Below are 21,398 nucleotides of genomic sequence, written 5' to 3'. Positions count from 1 at the left end.
TAAAACATAGAAATATGGAAATCAAGAAAAGGTACAAATGGAAATGTTTATGGAAGAAATAAATATGTCAAGGTTAGAGATAGATGGGCTCAGTTACTAACAGGAGAGGAGGAGCTGAGTTAAAAATAGTAATGCATAACAAATCTACAAGAAAGTCTCCAGGAATAGATAGTATGTCTGTAGACGTTTGGAAGCTAGGACAGAAAAAAACTGATAAAGATATGGAATGTTTTAGCTGTATTTTAAGAGGAGGAAAAATACCAACATCCTGAAAGAAAGTGTTGGTAGCTGTAGTACCTAAAGAGGGTAAAGATCCATCCGATCCAGCTTCATACAGGCCCATTTCAATAATAAACCATGATTATAAAGTGTTTATGTCTATAATGGCTAAAAGAATGGCAAAAGTGATGCCAAAACTGAAAGATGTGGATCAATGTGGTTTTGTGGAGGGGAGGCAAACATTTGACAACATTAACAGAACATTGATAATCCAGAGGGAAGAATGTAAGAAAATATCACTGCTGTTGGTGGGTCATGATACAGAGAAAGCATTTGACAGAGCAAGCTGAGATTTTATAATCAGGGCAATGGAAGCATTTGCATTCCATGATAAAATTATAATGATGATTAGGGGGGTATATGAGGGTTCAGAGGTGAAAAGTAAAGTGAGTGATTTCCTTTCTGGTAATTTTTGCTTGAGCAGAGGAACCAGGCAGGGGTGTCATTTTTCCCCTTTGTTATTTGCATTGAACAACTGGCAAAGAAACTTGGACTCAGAAATTCAAGGATATAATTGGTATGGTAGTCAAGAAAAGTCTCCATTTACAGATGTTTTATACCCGATAAAACCAGAAAAGGACATTACAGTGTTGTGGAACATTTTGAGACAATTTCATATCTTTTTGGGATACAAAATGAATGAAGCTAAAACAAAGGCAATTGTTGTAAATTATGTACCCACACATGAATTGGCTCAGCAATATCCATATATATGGGGACATGATAAAATGAAGTATTTAGGAGCATGCATTAAAACAATTCTTGTGTGGCAGCTAAGGATGTGTGTGAAGAGCCTAAACAAAAAATAATACAAAAACTGAGAAATTGGAAGCTCTGTTACATGGATATGGACAGTAAGATACAAACAGTTAAAATGTTTTTAGTCCCTTCATATTTTTATCAACCAGAGGAGAAATTGTGGATAGCAGTTAATAAAGAGCTGAAAGATTTTTTCCGAAAGGGGAAGACAACAAGAATCAACTGGGATAAGCTGATTCTTCCAATAGAACTAGGTGGATTGGGATTGCTTGATTTGAATGTGTATTTCAGAGCTACACAGTTAAGGTTCTTGTAAATAGCACAAGCAGAAACCTATAATTCAAAGTAGAAAGGGATGATAATGAAATGGGGGGAAGCTCAAGAAACAAGGAGAGACTGAGATTTTGGATGCAGATCTTCAAGGAGAACAACAATTATCATACAGAATATTATATTCTTAAAGTAGTAGAAAAGTATTCTAAGAACTAAGTCAACACAGGAATGGAGAAAGGAGATTCTGCCCATATAGAGATGACTGCATTTAGGGCTACTGACAATAGGCAAGAGGGGGCTGAGACTTATTGGAGAAAACTTCAAAGGAACCAAGCTACTGGGAGCAAATAACTAGAGATGGAAAGGTTATACAATGGGAAGATGCCAAGAATTTCTTTGGACTGCTTGCTACAGACTGACTTCCTTAACCAGGATTGATATCAGAGTATAGGCAAAGAGAAAGAAATAGGTGAGATCCAAAATGAAAGACCTGCACTGGTAGCGTTTTTAGTAAAATCTAGAATAGAAGCCTCTGTTTAAAAAGGCAAAATTAGTAGCGCATACAAAATGTTGCATGATAATTATAAGAATCAGTCAGAGGAGGTTGGAAAGGACTAGGAACTTAGATTGGATAATCAATTTCCAAAGAAATAATGGGGGCTATATGTTTGTCTCCCAAATATCTAACAAAATCTAGAAGATTTAGGATTTTTGCTTGGAAATGTTTACAGAGATATTTTAATACCCCAAGTAGATTCCAAAGAGTTTTTCCTCAGGTAGACAGCAACTGTTGGTGGTGTGATGGGGAAGACAGAGGTAATTAGAAACATATTTTCTGGGAGTGTAATGAATTGATGAGTTGACAGACTTTAAAGATTCCCTGCAGACTACTCTATCAGAGATACTGGGCGAGAAATTGGTATAAATAAGGAAATGTTTTTTGAGATACAGAATCAGAATTGCCTAGACATAGAAAGGGCTCGCAAAGTCTAGTTATGGTGGCTGCCAAAAAAGCAATTATGAGAAAACAGAAATCAAAATCTAAACCAACTTTCATTAGACGTAGTGACTATAGTAACATAAATAAAACAACTGGAGTCGGGATCTTTTGAAAAGGGTAGGAGCAAATTACATAGGAAAAATGGGAACTGTGGGAACAGTACATTCAGGAGAGGAATGAGGTTTAAAAGAAGGCAGGATTTGATTGAACTATATAATGTTTGACTGACAATGATTGGGTAAATTGTAAGTGATGTATAATGTTTGCAACTAAAATTGTCAGTACAGTCTGTGATGCAAAATGCTTGCAACTAAGACTATATCAGTATTTTTTTTCATTTATATAAATGTATGCTTGCTTATGTCATGACTGATAATTTAATAAAGATGCTCCTTGTCTTAAAAAAAAAAGATAAAAAAAGTAAACGACAAGCCTTTCAGATGGGGAAAAAACAGTGAGACAGAGTAATGTGCATGTAATTCCTTGCCTGCTGGTGTTTATGTAGTAATGCAGCTCTCATGTAAAACATCACTGTAGTGGCTAGCTGTATCTTCTAGACAGGCTCATTGTACCATATTTTGTCAACAGTGTTAATATGAGAAAAGGAGAACACCACATGCTGTCAATGGTAGGTTACTGTATTAGTATAATTCTTTCTGATCATTCATGTCTCTACACACATTGCTGTGTTAAAAATATTGGTGCATAGTGTTTCATTAATTTAATTCACTTTTATAGTTGGTGGTTCTGTAGTTCTGTATCTGTCTTGAGCAGAATTATTTCAGTGCTTGTATCTGACACTTAAGCATCTCTTTTTAGTCCCCAGTTGGTCGGGATGAGAGCCGTGAAGATAAAACTACCATAAAGTGCGAGACCTCCCCACCTTCATCACCTAGAACATTGCGAATAGAACGGCTAGGACCCTCAGGACCAGTGACGAGTCAGGAGGAGAGCAGAGTATATGAAACATGGCCTGTTCATGGGTTTGTATTTGTCATTCAGCGTACAATTACTTTCCTTATACTTTTTAGTAGGGACAACTATGCCTAGTTTAGAAAAAGGACTCCCAAGAGTCATTTACATTTGTTTTGCTGCAAGGCAGAGCAAGCGTGCTGTCGATTTAATAGCATGTCTCTGATATCATTACATTAGCTTCTAAATATTTGTAAGAACACATATCAGTTCTAGTGATACATGGCATGAATGAGATTTTAGTCCTTTAAATGGACAGATTTTCATATGGGACGTAGAACTTATGTTGCATTATAACTTGCTATGTTATGTTTCACCATCAACATCTTCTTTTGGTTGTTCCCATTAGGGGTCGCCACAGCAGATCACCTGCTTCCATTTCTTCCTGTCCTTTGCATCTTGCTCTGTTACACCAACCACCTGCATGTCCTCTCTCACCACATCCATAAAACTTATCTTAGGCCTTCCTCTTTTCCTGTTACCTGGTAGCTTCATCCTTAGCATCTTTTTCCCAATATACTCAGCATCCCTCCTCAGCACATGTCCAAACCAACGTAATCGTGCCTCTCTGGCTTTGTCTCCAAACCTTCCAGCCTGGGCTGACCCACTAATATACTTATTCCTAATCCTGTCCACCCTCGTCACACCCAGTGCAAATCTTAACATCTTTAATTCTGCCACATCCAGCTCAAACGCCTGCCTTTTTGTCAATGCCACTGTCTCCAACCCATATAACATAGCTGGTCTCACAACCCTCTTGTAGACCTTCCCTTTCAGTCTTACAGGTACTCGTCTATCACAAATCACTCCTGACACTCTTCTCCACCCACTCCATCCTGCCTGTACTCTCTTCTTCACATCTCTTCCACACTCACCATTACTCTGAACTATTGACCCCAAGTATTTAAACTCATCTACCTTCGCAACTTCTACTCCTTGCATCCTCACCATTCCTCTATCCTCCCTCTCATTCACACACATATATTCTGTCTTAGTCCTGCTGACCTTTATTCCTCTTCTCTCTAGGGCATATCTCCATCTCTCCAGGGTCTCCTCCACCTGTTCCCTACTCTCACTACAGATCACAATGTCATCTGCAAACATCATAGTCCACGGGGACTCCTGTCTGATCTCATCTGTCAACCTGTCCATCACCATTGCAAATAAGAAAGGGCTCAGAGCTGATCCTTGATGTAACCCCACCTCCACCTTAAACGCATCCATCACTCCCACAGCAGACCTCACCGCTGTCACACTACCCTTGTACATATCCTGTACCACTCTTACATACTTTTCTGACACTCCTGACTTCCGCATACAATACCACAACTCCTCTCTAGGCACCTTGTCATATGCTTTCTCTAAGTCTACAAAAACACAATGCAACTCCTTCCGACATTCTCTGTACTTCTCCATCAACACTGTCAGAGCAAAGCTCGCATCTGTAGTTCTCTTTCCTGGCATGAAACCATACTGCTGATCACTAATCATCACATCCCTTCTTAACCTTGCTTCCACTACTCTTTCCCATAACTTCATGCTGTGACTGATCAATTTTATCCCTCTGTAGTTACTACAGATCTGCACATCACCCTTATTCTTAAAAATCGGTGCCAAAACACTTTTTCTCCATTCCTCAGGCATCCTCTCACTTTCCAAGATTTCATTAAATAATCTGGTTAAAAACTCCACTGCAATTTCACCTAAACATCTCCATGCTTCCACAGGTATGTCATCTGGGCCAACAGCCTTTTCATTCTTCATTCTCTTCATAGCTATCCTTACTTCCTCCTTGTTAATCCATTGTACTTCATGATTCACTATCCCTACATCATCCAACCTTCTCTCCCTCTCATTCTCTTCATTCATCAACCCCTCAAAGTACTCTTTCCATCTCCTCAACACACTCTCCTCGCTTGCGAGTACGTTTCCCTCATTATCCTTTATCACATTTACCTGTTATGTTTATTATATCATATTTTATTGATGCCGAAAAATGCTAGATGACAGATCTTCTTTTTAAATATAATTTAATTATTTCAAGGCATTAAGAGCTTCAAACATAGAACTTTGTGGCACATTATTTTTGAACTGTTCAAGAGTCTCTAGATCAATTCCCTCCTGAGACGTGCATGCTTTTATAGATTCACAGGTCCATAGATTGTTACTAGGTTAACAACATGGGGGGGGGGGCGAGACCTTTCTAATACTTGCCAAGTTTTCCTGAAAGAATAATGATGTCCTCTTTCTGAATAGGACATTGAGAGACAGGCATTTATAAGCTACCTCTGTCCATAAGGGACATGGTACCAGGCCTGGTATAGATTTCCTATTCCATATCCACTGGTCTAGTTTGTGCTTAAACTGGATAATGAACAACCTCAGCGTCACATGGATGGGAAGCCTGTTCCATAGAAGGGGCATTCTCTAGGACACATATCTGTCTCATCAGTATATTCTGTTTGAGTCACAGACAAAATCCAGGTCCCTAGACCTTGTATTTCTGGTGCTGTTTGACTTGTGAATATAGGAAATTTGTAAATGTGGGGTTTGTGAATGCCTTGTAAGCCAGCCATAGATTACCCCCTCAGCAATCAATAGGTGACTGAGTTAAGGGAAAGGGCTTTAGGCAGTCTGTATAAGGCAGGTTTATTACCCCTTGTATTCTTTTTTGGTAAGGAACCCCTGAGGTCGCTCTAATTGCTGTATATGGCTGGTCAGGTACGTACCAAAGGGAGCATTGTACTCTGTGATTGGTCTGATAAGGTCAGAATACAGTGGGATAATGACCTTCTTGAACCTAGATGCCATGCTCTTACTTGTAGGGTGCACAACATAAAAAAGATTTCCTCACCTCTGCGACCACTTGGTGGTCGAAGGTAAGGCTACTGTGTACATTCATAGCCAGATCCCTGACCACTGTGCCAACTTTTAGATTAAATTTAAATTGCATCTTTCTATTCTAAAGACTGCTTCAGCTTTTGTAACTGTCTGCTTACCCCGCGTTCCCCATTCTAATTCGTCTTCATCACTGAACTTGTTTCTGCAGCCATATTCTGCTCACAGAGTAGATGTTCTTCATGTTTCACTGTTGCAGTCATCACATTTGGGTTATCCATGCCAGGGTAGCCCTTGGCCAGTCCGAATACCAGATACTTAGTATTTCTGCGTCGGTTGCTGTCGCTTGAGGACTGACATCGGGTTGTCAGTGGTATAAAGTAAGGCAGCCGACACCATTACATCAGTCTTTCATGATGTGGAGCCCGAAACAGAAGCAGTTTGCATGAGTACCCTGTTGGGGATCCTTTTTTCTTGCACTAACCCATGTCATAAAAAGTTAATAATTGTCTCGCCTGTGGAAAGCAAATACCACACTGAGACTTCCACTCTTACTGCATCACTTGTCTAGGCCCAGACCACGATGTCCCCTGTTGTCGCTTTTGTGCTTTGTTTAACACCAGAACTATCTGTCATTGGGCCCTTATTGTAGCCAGATATTTTCGTTTACATTCCTTTAATTCCTATATGGCTTCAGTAAGCCATCTGGCAGGAGATCTTCTGAAAAAACGTAAAGATAAAGACAGAGACAGATAGCACAGGTCCAATCCTTCCAACAATGCTTCCATTAAGCTAGTCGTCAGTCCTCTGGTACTAGTAAGGCACTTTTGCATCCCCTGATGCCTACTTCAGTTAATTTGCAGGCTGGTTCCGAGACCCTTTTGGAGTCTGGTATGCCACAAAGCTCTTCTTCGTCTAAGGATCATGTGGTCATCTCTACCCTGGATGGGTCCGAAGTCACTCAGCAGGCACTGGCTTCTGAGGAAGTCCTTTGCACCGTCGTATCTCGACACAAACCGACATCTTCTTTCGCGACTACCGTTCTTTCAAAAACAACAGAGTTCCTTAGGCCCAGGGTTCGAACCACACCCAAGAAACCGACTACCCACTCTCAGGTGCCTGCTACCTTGCCTCAGTCTCAAATGCTTAAAATGGCGGAAGACCTTATCATGCTAATCAGGGGAAGCCAAGCTACCCCCTCAAAAAGGAAAAGAGATCTGTCCCCAGTAGTTTTGTCTGAACAAGAGTCAGATGAATCTGATGCATCTGACTATGAAAACATGCAACCCGTCTCCACTTATGAGGATTCGGATGCAGAGGAATCCATTCTTTCAGCCTCTCCCCCAGAGGAATTTTCCTTTGGGGAAACCCTGCATACTTTTAGGGAGCATTTCCAATGTGAGAGTCAGGACTACCCTCAGTTTAAAAAGAGACTCAGGGAATTCCTAGATCTTCTGCAACACAGACCCCTGACCATCCCCCCAGTCCTAGATGTGGTGGTTGATGTTTTCCTTGAATCCAACTTGACTCCTGACGCCCTACCTTCTGCTCCCAGAAAACCAAGCAGGTACTACAGAGTCCCTGACTCACACAAATATCTTTTTTAAAATTCCAACAACTGACCCTGAGGTAATTTCTCAAGGGCCAAAAGGGATTAAAGCAACATCTGCTAAGAATCTCACCCCCTCAGACAGGGATTCCCAAGCATTGGACAGATGGGGTAAAAAAGTATACATCTCCGCTACTCTTGCTATCAGGGCACTAAATTGTCAGTTCCATATGGTTAAATATCAGCAACATACCTTGGAACTCCTTAAACAAAAAATATCTTCCTTTTTTGCTTGACCAGAATCTAAAAATTTACCAGACTTAATGCATTCTGCAGGTTAGGTAATTAAACACGCTTTGCAGTGTGGTTTTCCTGCCCTAGAAGCTTCTTGCAGGGCAGCAGTCACTGGATCTGTCATTAGAAGACATGCATGGCTTAAGGAACAACTCCTGCCAGGCCATGTCAAATCTAAATAGTTGGATGCCCCCTTGCACAAAGATAACTTATTTGGCACTAAGGCAGAAGGGGTCTTAAAAAAATATGGAAGAAAATGCAAAATCTATGCAAACAGTTAAATATTTCTTACAGGTCCAGCCCACTAGGTTCAGCAGGCATTTTCCCCTCCAAGCACTGGTCTTTTCCAGCTCCGAGTAAACAGGCCCAGCCTAGGCCCCATGGAAACAGACTCCCAGACAGCAGCCCAGGGAGTGCAGAGATCTAAGTAGTGGACTTACCTCCACTTCACAACCAGGGAGTTCTAAGCCACCCTCTCATGGTAAGAACTCACAATGACTCACCTCCTCCCGACCTCCCCTCTGCCCACCTTCACTTACCCCTAGGAGGAAAACTCTCTTTTCACTCAAGCACCTGGGCCACCATTACCAAGGACCAATAGGTTCTGAACATCGTGTCTCAGGGATACAAATTCTCCTTCCACACCCTTCCAACCCTAAAAGGTTTCCCAGATCTACCACCAAATCAGTGGGCAAAGGCTCAAAAGCAAATCCATTCCCTGCTCTCTTTGAAGGCAGTAGAGCATGTTCCTGCAGAACAGATAGGCCAAGCCTTCTACTCCAGACTTTTTCTGGTGCCCAGAAAAGAGGGCAGCTGGTGCCCCATGCTCAATCTATCCTTTCTAAACACCTTCCTGATGATCCCAAAATTCAAAATGCTCACCCTCCAGCAGCTGCTACCCATGCTGTCCAAGGACGCTTGGCTAGCCACCCTGGATCTAAAAGAGGTCTACCTCCACATTCCTATCAGGGAATCATGCAGAAAATATCTCTGCTTCATGGCAGGATCTCAACACTTTCAGTTCTCTGCACTACTCTTTGCTTATCTACTGTTCCCAGAGTTTTCAAAAAATGCCTGGCTCTGGCCATTGCCTTTTGCAGACAAAGAAATATTCAAATTTACCCATACTTAGATGACTGCCTTATTCAGGCAGACAGCCAAGAAAATCTGCTCAAACACCAGGCCTTTGTAAAGAGCCTACTACCCTCCCTAGGGTACACAGTCAATGAAAATAATTCAAAACAGGTGTCCACCCAAAGTATAATCTTCCTGGGAGCAAGTCTGGGCACAGCATCCCAGATAGCACACCTTACACCAGAGAAACATATTTCCTTTCAGCCTACTTCTCTCAACTGGCCACCAGGCCCCAGCTTTCTGCATGGAAAATCCTGCAAGCTCTGGGGTTCGTGGCATCATGCATACTCTTCATTCCATATGTCAGACTGCATATGAAGAAACTTCAATGGTACCTAAAGAGCCTTTGGTGTCAACACTCTCAAGACCTGGAAACTCTTCTACCTATAATTCCTTGCCCCAGAAAGGAATTTCTTTTGTGGGCAACAGCATGCTTTCACAACAATGCAGCACAGCCCTCCATCCCTTTCATCCTGGATTACTTAGCTGACCTACTACATAGTGGTCTGTCTTTCTCCTGTATAAAAATCATGCCTCTGCTATTTCTGCTCATTTTCCCACTGAGCAGCCCCTTTTCTCACACCCTTTGATCAAACAGTTCCTCAGAGGGGATAGCAACTTGTGGCCCCCAAGAAGGGCACCAACACCAGCTTGGGACCTCAACTTTGTCTTGGAAAAGCTCACCCTGCCTCCTTTCGAACCAGCTTCTTCTGCAGAGCTAAAATTTCTCTCCTGGAAGACAGCCTTCCATCTGGCCATCACTTAATCCAGTAGAATCTCTGAGCTGCAAGCACTCATGGCTGTGGAACCCTTCATCATCTTCCATGCAGGCTGGGTATCCCTCAGAACTAACCCATCCTTCATGCCCAAGGTGGTGTTCAGTGTGGCTCTCAACCCACCTTCTTTCCTAATCCCCAGAACAAGGGGAAAAGGATTCTTCACTCTCTACATGTACACAGACAGCTCAGATACTATCTGGACAGAAGTAAATCCTTCAGAAAGTCTGATCAATTTGTGGTTAGCTTTGCTACAGGGGCAGAAGGCAAAGCCATCTTCAAGCAAACCATTTCAAAATGGATAGCACACTGCATCCATTTCTGCTACAAACAGCATGGTAAACCTCCCCCCAAGGGGATCAGGACACACTCCACAAGAGCAGCCTCCACCTCTGCAGCTTTCCTTAGAGGAGTCCCCACCAAGGACATCCTGGAGGCTGCCACCTGGACATCTGCTCACACCTTTACCAAGCATTACCACCTACTTCTTTTCTCCAAATCCAGAGCAGGGTTTGCCTCTGCAGTCTTGCAGGGCATCCTAGATTCCTTGATGGCCTCCCCCCATTTCCTCAGCTTTGGGAATCTACGCAAATGTGATGACTGCAACAGTGAAACACGACGAACATAGTACAGTTGTTTACACTTACCATAGATGCAGATGTTCGAGTGTATTCACTGTTGGAGTCCTGGTTTCCCTCCCTCCACCCCCTTTATTGTCTTTCTCCATTTATTACCATTCTTCCTTGTTGTTCTCCTTTCCTTACAAGGGACATATTGGTATTTATTTTCCACTAGTGGGGTTCTTCCACCAGAATCTGGCCTCCTACTGTGGGGGCTCCCGACAGGTTAGGGCATGAAAAACTGATGTAATGGCATCGGCTGCCGTACTTTATACCACTGACGACCTGATGTCAGTCCTCAAGCAACAGCAGCCGATGCAGAAATACTAAGTTTCTGGTATTCAGGCCGGCCGAGGGCTACCCTGGCAGGGATAACCCAAATGTAATGGCTGCAACAGTGAATACACTGGAACATCTACGTTTATGGTACGTGTACACAACTGTGCTTTCCTCATTACTTTGTTACATGGGATGAATTGTTTGTGTGCATGCAGATCTTGACAGAGTAGGCAGTTTTGTGTTTAACTGTGTGTCTCTGTCTGAGGAAAGGAGTTTAATAAGTCTCAGCTGTAGTGTCTGTGTTCTCTCAAGATTACTTTCCTGAATTTCAGGTGGAATGACAGGAATAAGATGAATCCGGAAACTGATACTTTCCCCACAGACTCCTTTGCAACTTCAAAATAAGCATAATTTGACAGTTTAGAGTCTGTGAATGAGGATCCGTGACCCAACCTCAGTGAATAATATCATTAGTGTTATTTACTTGACAATCCCCTATTCTTAACTGATAATTGTTGTGCACCATAGAAATAAATGCTTCTAATGTATTTAAGAAAGGGGGCGGGGGTGCTGTGTTACCAAGAATCGTTTTTTCCTGTCATCTTCATTTTAACCTTGGTTTGCTATTACAGCAAGTCCCTTTCCAGTGCACATTTAATCGTGCTTTTCTGTAATTTCTGTAGTACGTTTTTTCCTTTTGGCTTACTGGTAAGATAACTCGTATTCCATTATTTTGTGATTTGTATTTAAAGGAGAACCTCAGCAAACACTGAAGAAAAAAAAAAAACATGTTTTTCAGCATATCTGTGAAGTTTTCTACATTACTAATTTCTGTGTATCAAAGTAGGTTATTATTTTCAAATTTGCTATACCCCAAAATGGCCTGAAAGGTGGTTGCCATGCGTGGCCTTATTTTGTTTTACAGTCAATGTTTGCCTCCCTAATGTCATTTTAGAGGGGCAGAGAGAAAACAGTATGATAAGAGGATTATTTACTGTGGTTCTCTTGTGTAGGCAAGACATCTGGACAAAGCCTGACAAAAATGGGGGGGGGGGTGGCGGCAAAGGACATATTTTAAATATTGCTCTTATAAACGTAGAACGTTTCTAGAGTAACAGGGTTTGTTTTAACATACATTTTCTGAAGGGTTGGAAGTCCGAAACACAAATGTATATCATTATTTAGTATCTTTATTCCTCAGATCATCACAGTGATTTGCCAGAAATCCACAAATAATATGAGGAACAGACCAAAAATATGAGCAAAAAATCTGGACATTCTCTGAACATCTGGACAGTTGAGAGGTATGAATGTGTTAAATCTGACCCTTCTGATTAATAGTTGTTATTTGGGCTAAGCTGCATGCAAAGTTTTTAATACTGTTGCTAGAAATAAGAGTCTTTGATGCAAGTCTTCCATCCCCAAGACACTGACTTGTCTCAACAAAACAATGTATGCAATCCAAAAGCACTATTACAAAACAACAGATGAAAGAAGCACTTTCATAGAAAATACAGTGCAGAAAAATGCAAAATGAAATACTGGCATAAAATCAGAAGAATAAGATGAAAATACCTTCTTTGTCGCACTCAGAGTTTGATTCAACAGAAAGACTAATTTATACTATAAAAAAATAGTAAGCGAGAATTAGTTTACTTTCCATTAGCATTCGAAACCTTAGTAGTGTAGCCATCTTTTGTTGTGGCTAAAACCGGAGTAAGGCCACACCCCTCACATCACTCGTAACCCCGCCCTTTCTCACCCCCCTCTCTCACCCACGCTTCACCCATTTGTGATGTCACTATGACATCAGCAGATCTTTTTTCTGTTCCTGATACCTGCTTTCAGCTGATATACTATGCTTTTCTGTAAAAAAAGCATAGTGAATCAGCCAGTTTAACAAATTTGGATGGTCTGTTTCTTTTTTTGAAACAGAATACTGGAGTTTGTACAGTGTTTTCTGGACTGCCGCAGAATCAATTTGATTTCTGGATAGTCCAGAAAAAAAACAGATAGGTGGCAACCCTAAACCTAAGCTTGGAAGTCTTGCTTTTGTTCAAACTCCATCCTAGAGTATTTATCTGACATGTGATGCTGGCAATCTGTGACTGAAAAGGCACATTTAAATGCTATTGTTTAAGAGCCATTGTTTTGTAAATGACTCTGCAGCTGGAATAAGAAGCTTAACTTAATTACTATGCCACTCTTAGTAGCCTTTCTGATGTAACAGATGATGAGACAAATGCAGGAAAGAAATGCGACAAATGCAGGAAAGACATGCAAACAGACATAATTTCAGACATAAAACAAAAGGAATAATTATTAAATTATACCTTCCATACGTGACATCTTTAGTGATGGATTTTAGGGAAGGAAATAAATTTTCAGAAAGAAAAACTTGACACTTGGATGGAGTTCTCCTTTAAATGAAATTAAGTAGCTCTGTTATGGTCTTCATGTATAAAGAAACCATTTTCTTTCAAACCCTGTGTTGTTCCTCTTTGAACCTGTTTCCATTTCTCTTCTCAGTCTCCTCATTCCCATTGAATGGTCGTTACTGTTTCTAATCGCTGTCCTCCAACAGTCATATTTTTTTACATCTCTTTGCTTGCCTCCATCTTTCTTCCTGAGTCCTCATTCACAGTTTTGGTTATCAGCTGCTTTTGCTTGCATTTTTGTTAACTGTTTACTATTTCCAGCTGGTGATGTTTTGCAGTACATTTAAGAATAAATCATACCTATGTAATATAGTAGAATTTTGTTACAGTAATGGGAATGTCTCCAAACATGATGCAGATAAAATTAAATCCATGATAAGTACTCTAGGTATGTCTTATTTCTGTTAGATACTGTTTATACTTTAACGTAGCATGTTTAGTGAAGTTGGTATAAAGAATGTTAAGAGGTTAAGTATATGCTGTGTTTTACTCTAACATTCTTCTTAACGCTCACTCTTAATTGCAGCATTACACAGATATTAGAATTATATGATACAAAATAAAATGCATCTAGGGTTTTATAATTTTTGAAGCGTATGTTATTGAAATGCTGTGTTTTACTTTTGAACATAAAAGTCACACTGTCCTGTTTAATGTTCATGTGAGATAACAATCTTTTTTTTTTTTGAATTAAACAGCTCTTTAATTTGGACATTGTGTTCAGTATTATTTTGCTGTGTTCGGCTGATCATTCCGCTTGGAGTTAGTAATATCCCAAACTGGAATGTGCAGCAGTAGATGTGACTGAGCTGTTTCTTGTTGTTTACATTCCTTCTCTGTATATTCAGTTTTAGTGAATATTATGCAATTCCACCACCTTCCATGTATTTCATTTACTTGAAATAGCTGATATGATTCATTTCTGTGTTAGTTACTGGCCAGAACATAGACTGTTGCAAGAAGATTACTCTAGACACCACTTTTGTAAACATAAATTCAAATACATTTGAAACTGTTGCATAAACAATATTGACAAATGTGAAACTGTCAGTATACTGCTCCTAAGATGCTGTTGCTGATTCCAGGAATGAGCCTTGAACTTCTGCCTTTCAGTCTTCTAGATGAGCAACCCAGCAATCCAAGCAGCAGTAACAGTAGCCAAGATTCACTGCACAAAACAGCCAAGAAAAAGGGAATCAAATCTTCGATCGGACGGTTGTTTGGAAAGAAGGAAAAAGGGCGCTTGGTGCAACTGACCCGAGAGGCGGCTGCAGTGCAAGGTTGGCCGGTTTTGTTTCTGGTTGTATATTTATAGGCATTTTATTTAAAGTCATAAACTTTTTAACCCTTGTAAGATGATCACTTTGATTGAAATATGACATTGCTAGCAGGAGGGATCCCTGTTTTTTTTTTTTTTTTTTTTTGAGGAGCAATATAAAATATTAAGGTCTAGTTCATTTACTGTGTTTTTGTACCTTTTGGGAAAAACCCGGTTCCCATGAATTACCACATCAATGGTAGTCCACTGAACACAGAAGGTGTTATAAGAGATCTGGGAACACAGGTTGAGAGCAACCTCTCTTTTGACTACCACATTGCCACTGTGGTCAGAAAGTCCTTCTGTGTGGCAAATCTTATAAGGGTTTTGCATCCACGAAGAAAGAGGTCATTGTCTCGCTCTCTACTCTTCCCTCATTAGGCCAATCATCAAGTCCAATGCCCCATTTGGCATGTACCTCACTAGACACCTGCAGCAACTGGAGAGGCCACAAAAGTACCTCACAAAGAGGATCCTGTGCCTTAGACACTTGTCCTATATGGACAGACTCAAAAAACTCCAACTATTCTCTGTCTCATATTGCCTACTTAGAGGCAATCTCTGCTTGACTTACAAAGTCATGTCTAACCCAGCTCTGTTAGAAATGTTACAACTAAAGAAATCCCAATCCCTCTGTACTACATGCTCCAGAGACCTCAACCTCATTACCACAATCAACAGAACAAGTTGGACGGACAGATTCATAACCCAGAGACTGCCCATGCTATGGAATAGACTTCCCATACATGTCAAGCGGACCGCCTCACTGGCCCTCTTCAAATCTTGATGAGTGGATGGGAAAAAGAAAATTCACCCCGGGGATCACTCCAGTGGCTCTACTCGACAGAGGCACTGGGAATTAAAATCAAGTGGCACGATGCCAGGGTAATCTTACGGGCTAGGCTTGTAAAGACTCCAGGGCCATTAGCCTTGTCCACACCTATGAACCTATGAACTTATGAACTGGAAATTCCTAAAAAGGCTAGTAATATTCTTTCAGGTATACTTGATGGCTTTTGATTTGTCCCTTTGTGCAGAACTCATTGTTTATTTTCTTTTCTGTTTTTTTACTCAAGAAGTTATATGTATGCATCAAAGCAAGCTGTTCATGGCGATATTGCAGTCATTTAGCAGTTACGCTGCTAAAAGAGGATCATGAATACAAGTGTTATAGAGAAAGCAGAGCAGAAATTGACATTGCACTGCAGAAGTATTCTTCAGAAATGAGATAAAAGATATTTAAAAAAGTTACAAGGAAAAAAGTGCTTTTTTATTCTATTTGCAAAAATGATTCATGCTGAATAGTTTCATCTCTGTTGTTCATGTTATTCATAACCCATATTTGTTTTTTATAGTAACTATTATTTTTTTGTTTTGCAGAAATTTCTTTTAATTCTTCTGGTAACGCAAGTAAGCAAAATGCAGCCATAGAAAAGCTAGAATATGGAAATTGTATGCAAGGGTGGTTGGAGGGAGGGGTCAAGTTTTTGGATTTGATGACTTTGCAGTTAGAAGATTCCATTCCATCACTATTAAGTATTAATTGTTAAGGGGTATTGCCACTTCTCCAGCAGTGAAACAGGTTATGACAATATTGCATCAGATATAGGTAAGTCCACTTTGCATCTACATGACAAAACAGCTGATACTGTCTACGTCTTCGTCAAACGATACTAATAGCTTATGTGTGTCACTCTGTATTTTGTGAGCCTGTGCACTGATATTATATTTATGATCTTATTTGCAATGATTGCATGTTCACAACTTCAATCAAGTCAAGAACAAAGCTTTGACTACTGAATGGTTGAACACTTTCAAAATACAAACATGCAGAAATGCACACTCACAAAACCAATACTAAAACTATCACAAACACACAGTCATACACACAAAAAGTGCTTTTATATGTGTGTGTGTGTGTGTGGGGGGGGCTTTGCCCCCCCCCAAGACTCATCAGTGTGGTGGCTTCACTCCTCACAATCTTACTTATAGAGTAGAGAGTCGATTACCGAAACTAACTGGGACCTATGGTGGGTCAGATAATCAAACTGTTTGGATAATCAAACATATAACTGAACCCGATAAAAAAAAACTTCTAAAATATTGTGATAAGAGAAAATGGTTTTGTTTGTGGAAAGATGGGGCATGAAGCAAAGAAATATGATTTGATGTGAAAAATGTGGGAAAATAGGACATGATTGGATAAATTGTGATAAACAAGTACAGTTTGAAAAACAAGAACAATGATAGCAATGTGTATATGATATGGAAAAAAAGTATAGAACATGAATATGAAAAACAAAATATCCTACAAGAAGAGAATAAAAAATAATGTAATGAAAATAAAAATAATGAAGTAGGGTTCTTCAGGTAAGAACACACACCCCAGTCGTGTAATAATCAAGGAGGAACTCATTCATACCTGCTGTGCACGTTAGACATGCAGGCCAGGGAGATAGCTTCAGAGGTAGGCATGATGCTAACTGAAACCTGCACTTCTGAGAAAAATTTTCTGGCAGATCCCAGGAATGGATGTGAAACAGGGATTCGGTCCAACCAGCGTAAGGGGTGTACCAGATTCCTTACCTGTGTACCTCTCATGTTCGATAAATTTTGGGGAAAAAATAATATAGTTCTACTACTGAGCCTTGAACTGCCAGATTCATATGCATTTCTACCAATAATCCCTGATGGGGAGGATAAGGGATAAAGCAGAGGGGATACAGGATAAAGATCTGAAGCAAGAGATGCTTTAACTGTAAATTCTGCTACAGGACAGCAACTCCAAAGCTTAGAGGATATAAAATAGAGGACTTTTCCCTGAATAGAACAGATCTACTTTTTATACATTCCCTCCGATGCCACTGATCTTCTGTGTACTACTCGAAAAAAAGGAAGAAAAATTCTAAGTGTTTCTAGTAGAACCTTTTTGGCCAAATCAACAATGGTTCCCTGTAATGCACAGTCTGGCAAGATTAAGATGCAAACTGCTGTCTCAGTATCTGGACCTCCTGACCCGGAGCAAAGGGTCCCTCTTACACCCCAACCTAGCCATTTTAAGGTGGACATCCTGGGTGTTGTCACAGTAATCCCATGTAAGCACATGTACTATAAAGATAAGCTGAAAATTGTGGAAGGCTAGGGAACCAAATATGAGGATCTCTAACATAGCTAAATGGAAATGATTCTTTCACCAGTGCCAGTCTAAGAACCTTGACTCAAACAAGGTGAAAATGGCTATGGTTTTGGAACACCTGTCAGACATTTACAATACTAGCTCAGCATACACATCTGTCAAAGTGCTTGCTTTTTCCATTTTGTCCCTTCTTTACATGGATCTCTAGGTCTTCAGTTAGGTAGTTCCTAAAAGGGCTCCTCCATGTTTGATCACTAAAAAGGAATCAGGAACCAGTTACTTCAACTAGTTTTTGTCTTAGAAGACACTGTTTTTGGTGGCTGTTACCTTTGCTAGGAGAATTTCTGAGCTTGAAATCTTAATGTGCAAAGAACTCTTCTTAATCTTTCACCAGGACTGGGTATCCTTTTCTACTACTCCCTCCTTCATACCTAAGGTGTTTTTCTGAACTGTCCCTTAACAAAGCCATTCATTTATAAGTTTTCTTCCCTAAGCAACAGGACATTGAGAAATGAACCTTCATTCCACTGATGTGCGCAGACAGCAGAGATTTTTTTTCCACAGAACCAAAATTCATCGAGCTTGATCAGTTATTTGTCTCCTGTGCAGAAAGGAAAGTAGGAAAACAGGAAAAGATCTTTCCCAAATGGCTTGCCATGAGGGTTCCCTGTTGTTATTCCGCTCATGGAAAATTCACTCCAGCGCACAACAGGACTAAGGCCAGTGTGGTCACCACAGCCTTCTTCATGGTGTTACCACATGACTGTTCTTGAAGCAATAACCTAGACTTCTGTATACACCTTTTGCAGACACTACAGTTTCAGAGCATCCCTGCCAGGGCCAGATGTGCCTCTGCTATCCTTCAGGGTGTTATCTCCCAATTTCTTGTGCTTACCTCCCTAACACTGTGCTTTGGGAATCTTCCCAAAAGTTTGGATTGCAACAGTGAATAGTACAATGAATGCAAGCACAGTTGTTAAGAATTTAGTATAAATGTAGATGATGGGGTAGATTCAGTGTTGCCAGAGACACTATCACTCCTACACCCTCCCCTGACCAACTGCTCTCCTGCTTTTTGCTGCATGGGTTAGAGTGGCTCTCTAGTTCCTTTCTGCACCTTTTCTCACATTCCTTTCAACCCCCCCCCCCCCCGCACACCGTCGGGGATAGTACACCTTGGCATATAGTGCTGGTCCATCAGGTCCACAGGATAGCTGACACAGAGGTCCTCCACCTGGCTGTTGCTGAGGCAAGAAAAGTTAGATAGCACAGGTCAATCCACCGTTGATACCGCTGACATTCTTGTGTCCTAATGGTAGTGTCCTGCTGAAACCCTGTAGAGAAGGAAAAGCTCTCGAACTGGAGCAACTTGCAGGCAACACATCCCAAAAATAAGGACTGCAACAGTGAATGTATTAGCATAACTACACTTTCTTCTAGGTCAGGGAGACAAACTTAGGATAATACATTTCACTTTTTCTTATCTGTAGAACATTAAACAACTGAGGTAAGTATAAGTGAGGTCGTTTCTTTATTTTTCTAATGTTCTATGCAAGCCAAATAAGTCTGATTTTTTTTAGTAAATTTGACTGTTTTTCTTTTTCTACACAGAAAGCCTATGATACTTCAAGTCTGTGACTAAGGAAATGATTTTACATTTGCACATGCTTACGTATTCCTTTAAATGCTGAATATTTAAAGAATGTTTAAGTATTCAGAAAAGTTATGTATATAAAATTTATACGATACAAGATTTTATGATCAAATGCCTAAAATATGAAAGTAAGGCAAGCTCGCCACCTACTGTGGAAGTGCAGTTCCTGCCTTTTTTATAATCCTGTGAAGCAATGTTTTTAAGCACTAAAATTTGATGTCTCAGTGACCATCTATGGTACTCATGGCATTTCTTCCAGTGATATTGGTGTCCTTTACTCAAAAAAAAAAAAATTGGACCACTCTTAGAACAAATTCCTACCATCAAGTGGGAAATGAATCTCTCTATTCAAATTAGATTGATGACGCTTTTTCAGGAGACGTGGAGCTTTGATTTTATGTAGCCAAACTTCCAAAAGTTGGCAGATAGCAAAAATTTTATGTATGACATGTCAGGCAGTTATCTGTTCAAGTAACAACTATCTTTATTTTCAATATTCATAATGGATTTTCTCTTTATTTCTCCTTTTAAACATAGGAAATTCTGCTAGCATCTGTGGGGATTATAGGGATATTTACTAAGACTGGACACTTTTGAAAGTTCTGTCTGCTAACTTCTCTTAGCATAGGGTGTGTGAGTATAAAATGAGAAAAATGAGGCTCATAAAACTTGGTGTCACAAAACTCCAGATCTGTGAAGGACAGAATATTTACACAACTGTTCATATCTCTCAACCTCTCAGTGCAAGAAATCTGGACAAAGACTGACAAAATGGGGGACCAAAGGCCTAAAAATAGGGGACATATTTTAAATATTACTCTTACAAGTTTAGAAAGTTGCTAGAGTAACAGGATTTGTTTTAACATACATTTTCTAAAGGATTTGAAGTCTGAAACTCACATTTATGTCATTATTAGTGACTTCAGTCCTCAGATCATCCTAGTAATTTGTTAGAAAAACTCAGATTTTATGAGGAACAGACTGAAATATGAGCCAAAAATCTGGACATTCTGTGAAAATTTGTACAGTTGAGAGGTATGCAAGTGAGTATGAATCACAAACATACATGCAAAAATAGAAGTCCCGAAATGAAAGGAAAATATTAGCAGTCTATTTGGGACTCAAACCCAAGACCTTCAGCAGGACCATTCTGGCATACCTCTCAACCTGTAATCATCAGAAGTCTGGACAAAGGCTCTCAAAAAGCAGGTATATACAGCCAAAAGTCTGAATATGTTATTAACATCAACTGTGTATACTGAACTGAATAACCCCTCCCACTTCCACAAGGATTGTTGGGTATTTTACCTTTTGTAAACATATGTTCTCATAATTCTTTGAAACTGTATAGAATATATATTTCACAGGAAAAAAAAAACAAAACAAAATCAGAAGTGGTACTAGATGGTGTTACCAACAATTAGACTGTTGATCAATTTAAACACATGTTCAATTATATTGCTTGGAAAACTGAAAACAGATTTTAAATGTACATGCTTTCACTTTAATGCATTTATTCATTCACATTGGTTACTAAGTATGGTTTAACTGAGCAATGCCCCTTTTCAGCAGAGGGTCAGGGAGAAAAGATTCACATTAAATTCAAAAATACAATATGCTTGAGTAATGGAGCAGTGAGTGAGACAACATACACCTTACATAGTAGATTAAACGTAACGCATAGCAGATTAAACATGAGCAGGAACTGTGAACCAATACTTAGGTTAAAACATAGGGGGGCATATCATAGATGAGTTAGGCATAGCTGGGAAAGGATAAAAGTGCAAGTGATTAATATTACACATTTGCCTCATTTGATACTTACAATATAGGAAGGATATAGTTATGGTATTATTGAGGGAAAGAAGTATTTTACTTTAGCTGGGGGTAGAGGAAGACCAGGACCAAGTCTAACAGGTTTGGAGTAGACAGAGTTAATTGGTATTGAGAGAAAAAGTAGATTGATCTAGCAGGGGAGGGGGTGGAGCAACACAAAGTGTCCATTAAATATAACTTTACATTCTGTTTAAAGGATTTACATGTAGAGTTTGTCTTAGAGGGTGTTATTTAGGGTAATTA

General features: G+C 40.0%; 1 protein-coding gene across 1 annotated transcript in view; it reads left to right on the top strand.

Annotated features, from left to right (window-relative positions):
* The window catches only part of PPFIA4 (PTPRF interacting protein alpha 4), a 1,641,692-nt gene that overhangs the window by 1,395,859 nt on the left and 224,435 nt on the right, over nucleotides 1-21,398 (top strand). The window contains exons 18-19 of the mRNA XM_044070202.1: nucleotides 3,131-3,294; nucleotides 14,325-14,491. Coding sequence (XP_043926137.1) covers nucleotides 3,131-3,294; nucleotides 14,325-14,491 — 331 coding nt within the window. The remainder of the gene's footprint in view (nucleotides 1-3,130; nucleotides 3,295-14,324; nucleotides 14,492-21,398) is intronic.

This window comes from Protopterus annectens, chromosome 4.part1 (genome assembly GCF_019279795.1).
Source record: "Protopterus annectens isolate FY-2018-M chromosome 4.part1, PAN1.0, whole genome shotgun sequence".
Lineage (NCBI taxonomy): Eukaryota > Metazoa > Chordata > Ceratodontiformes > Protopteridae > Protopterus > Protopterus annectens.
This window is presented reverse-complemented; position numbering and strand designations above follow the sequence as displayed.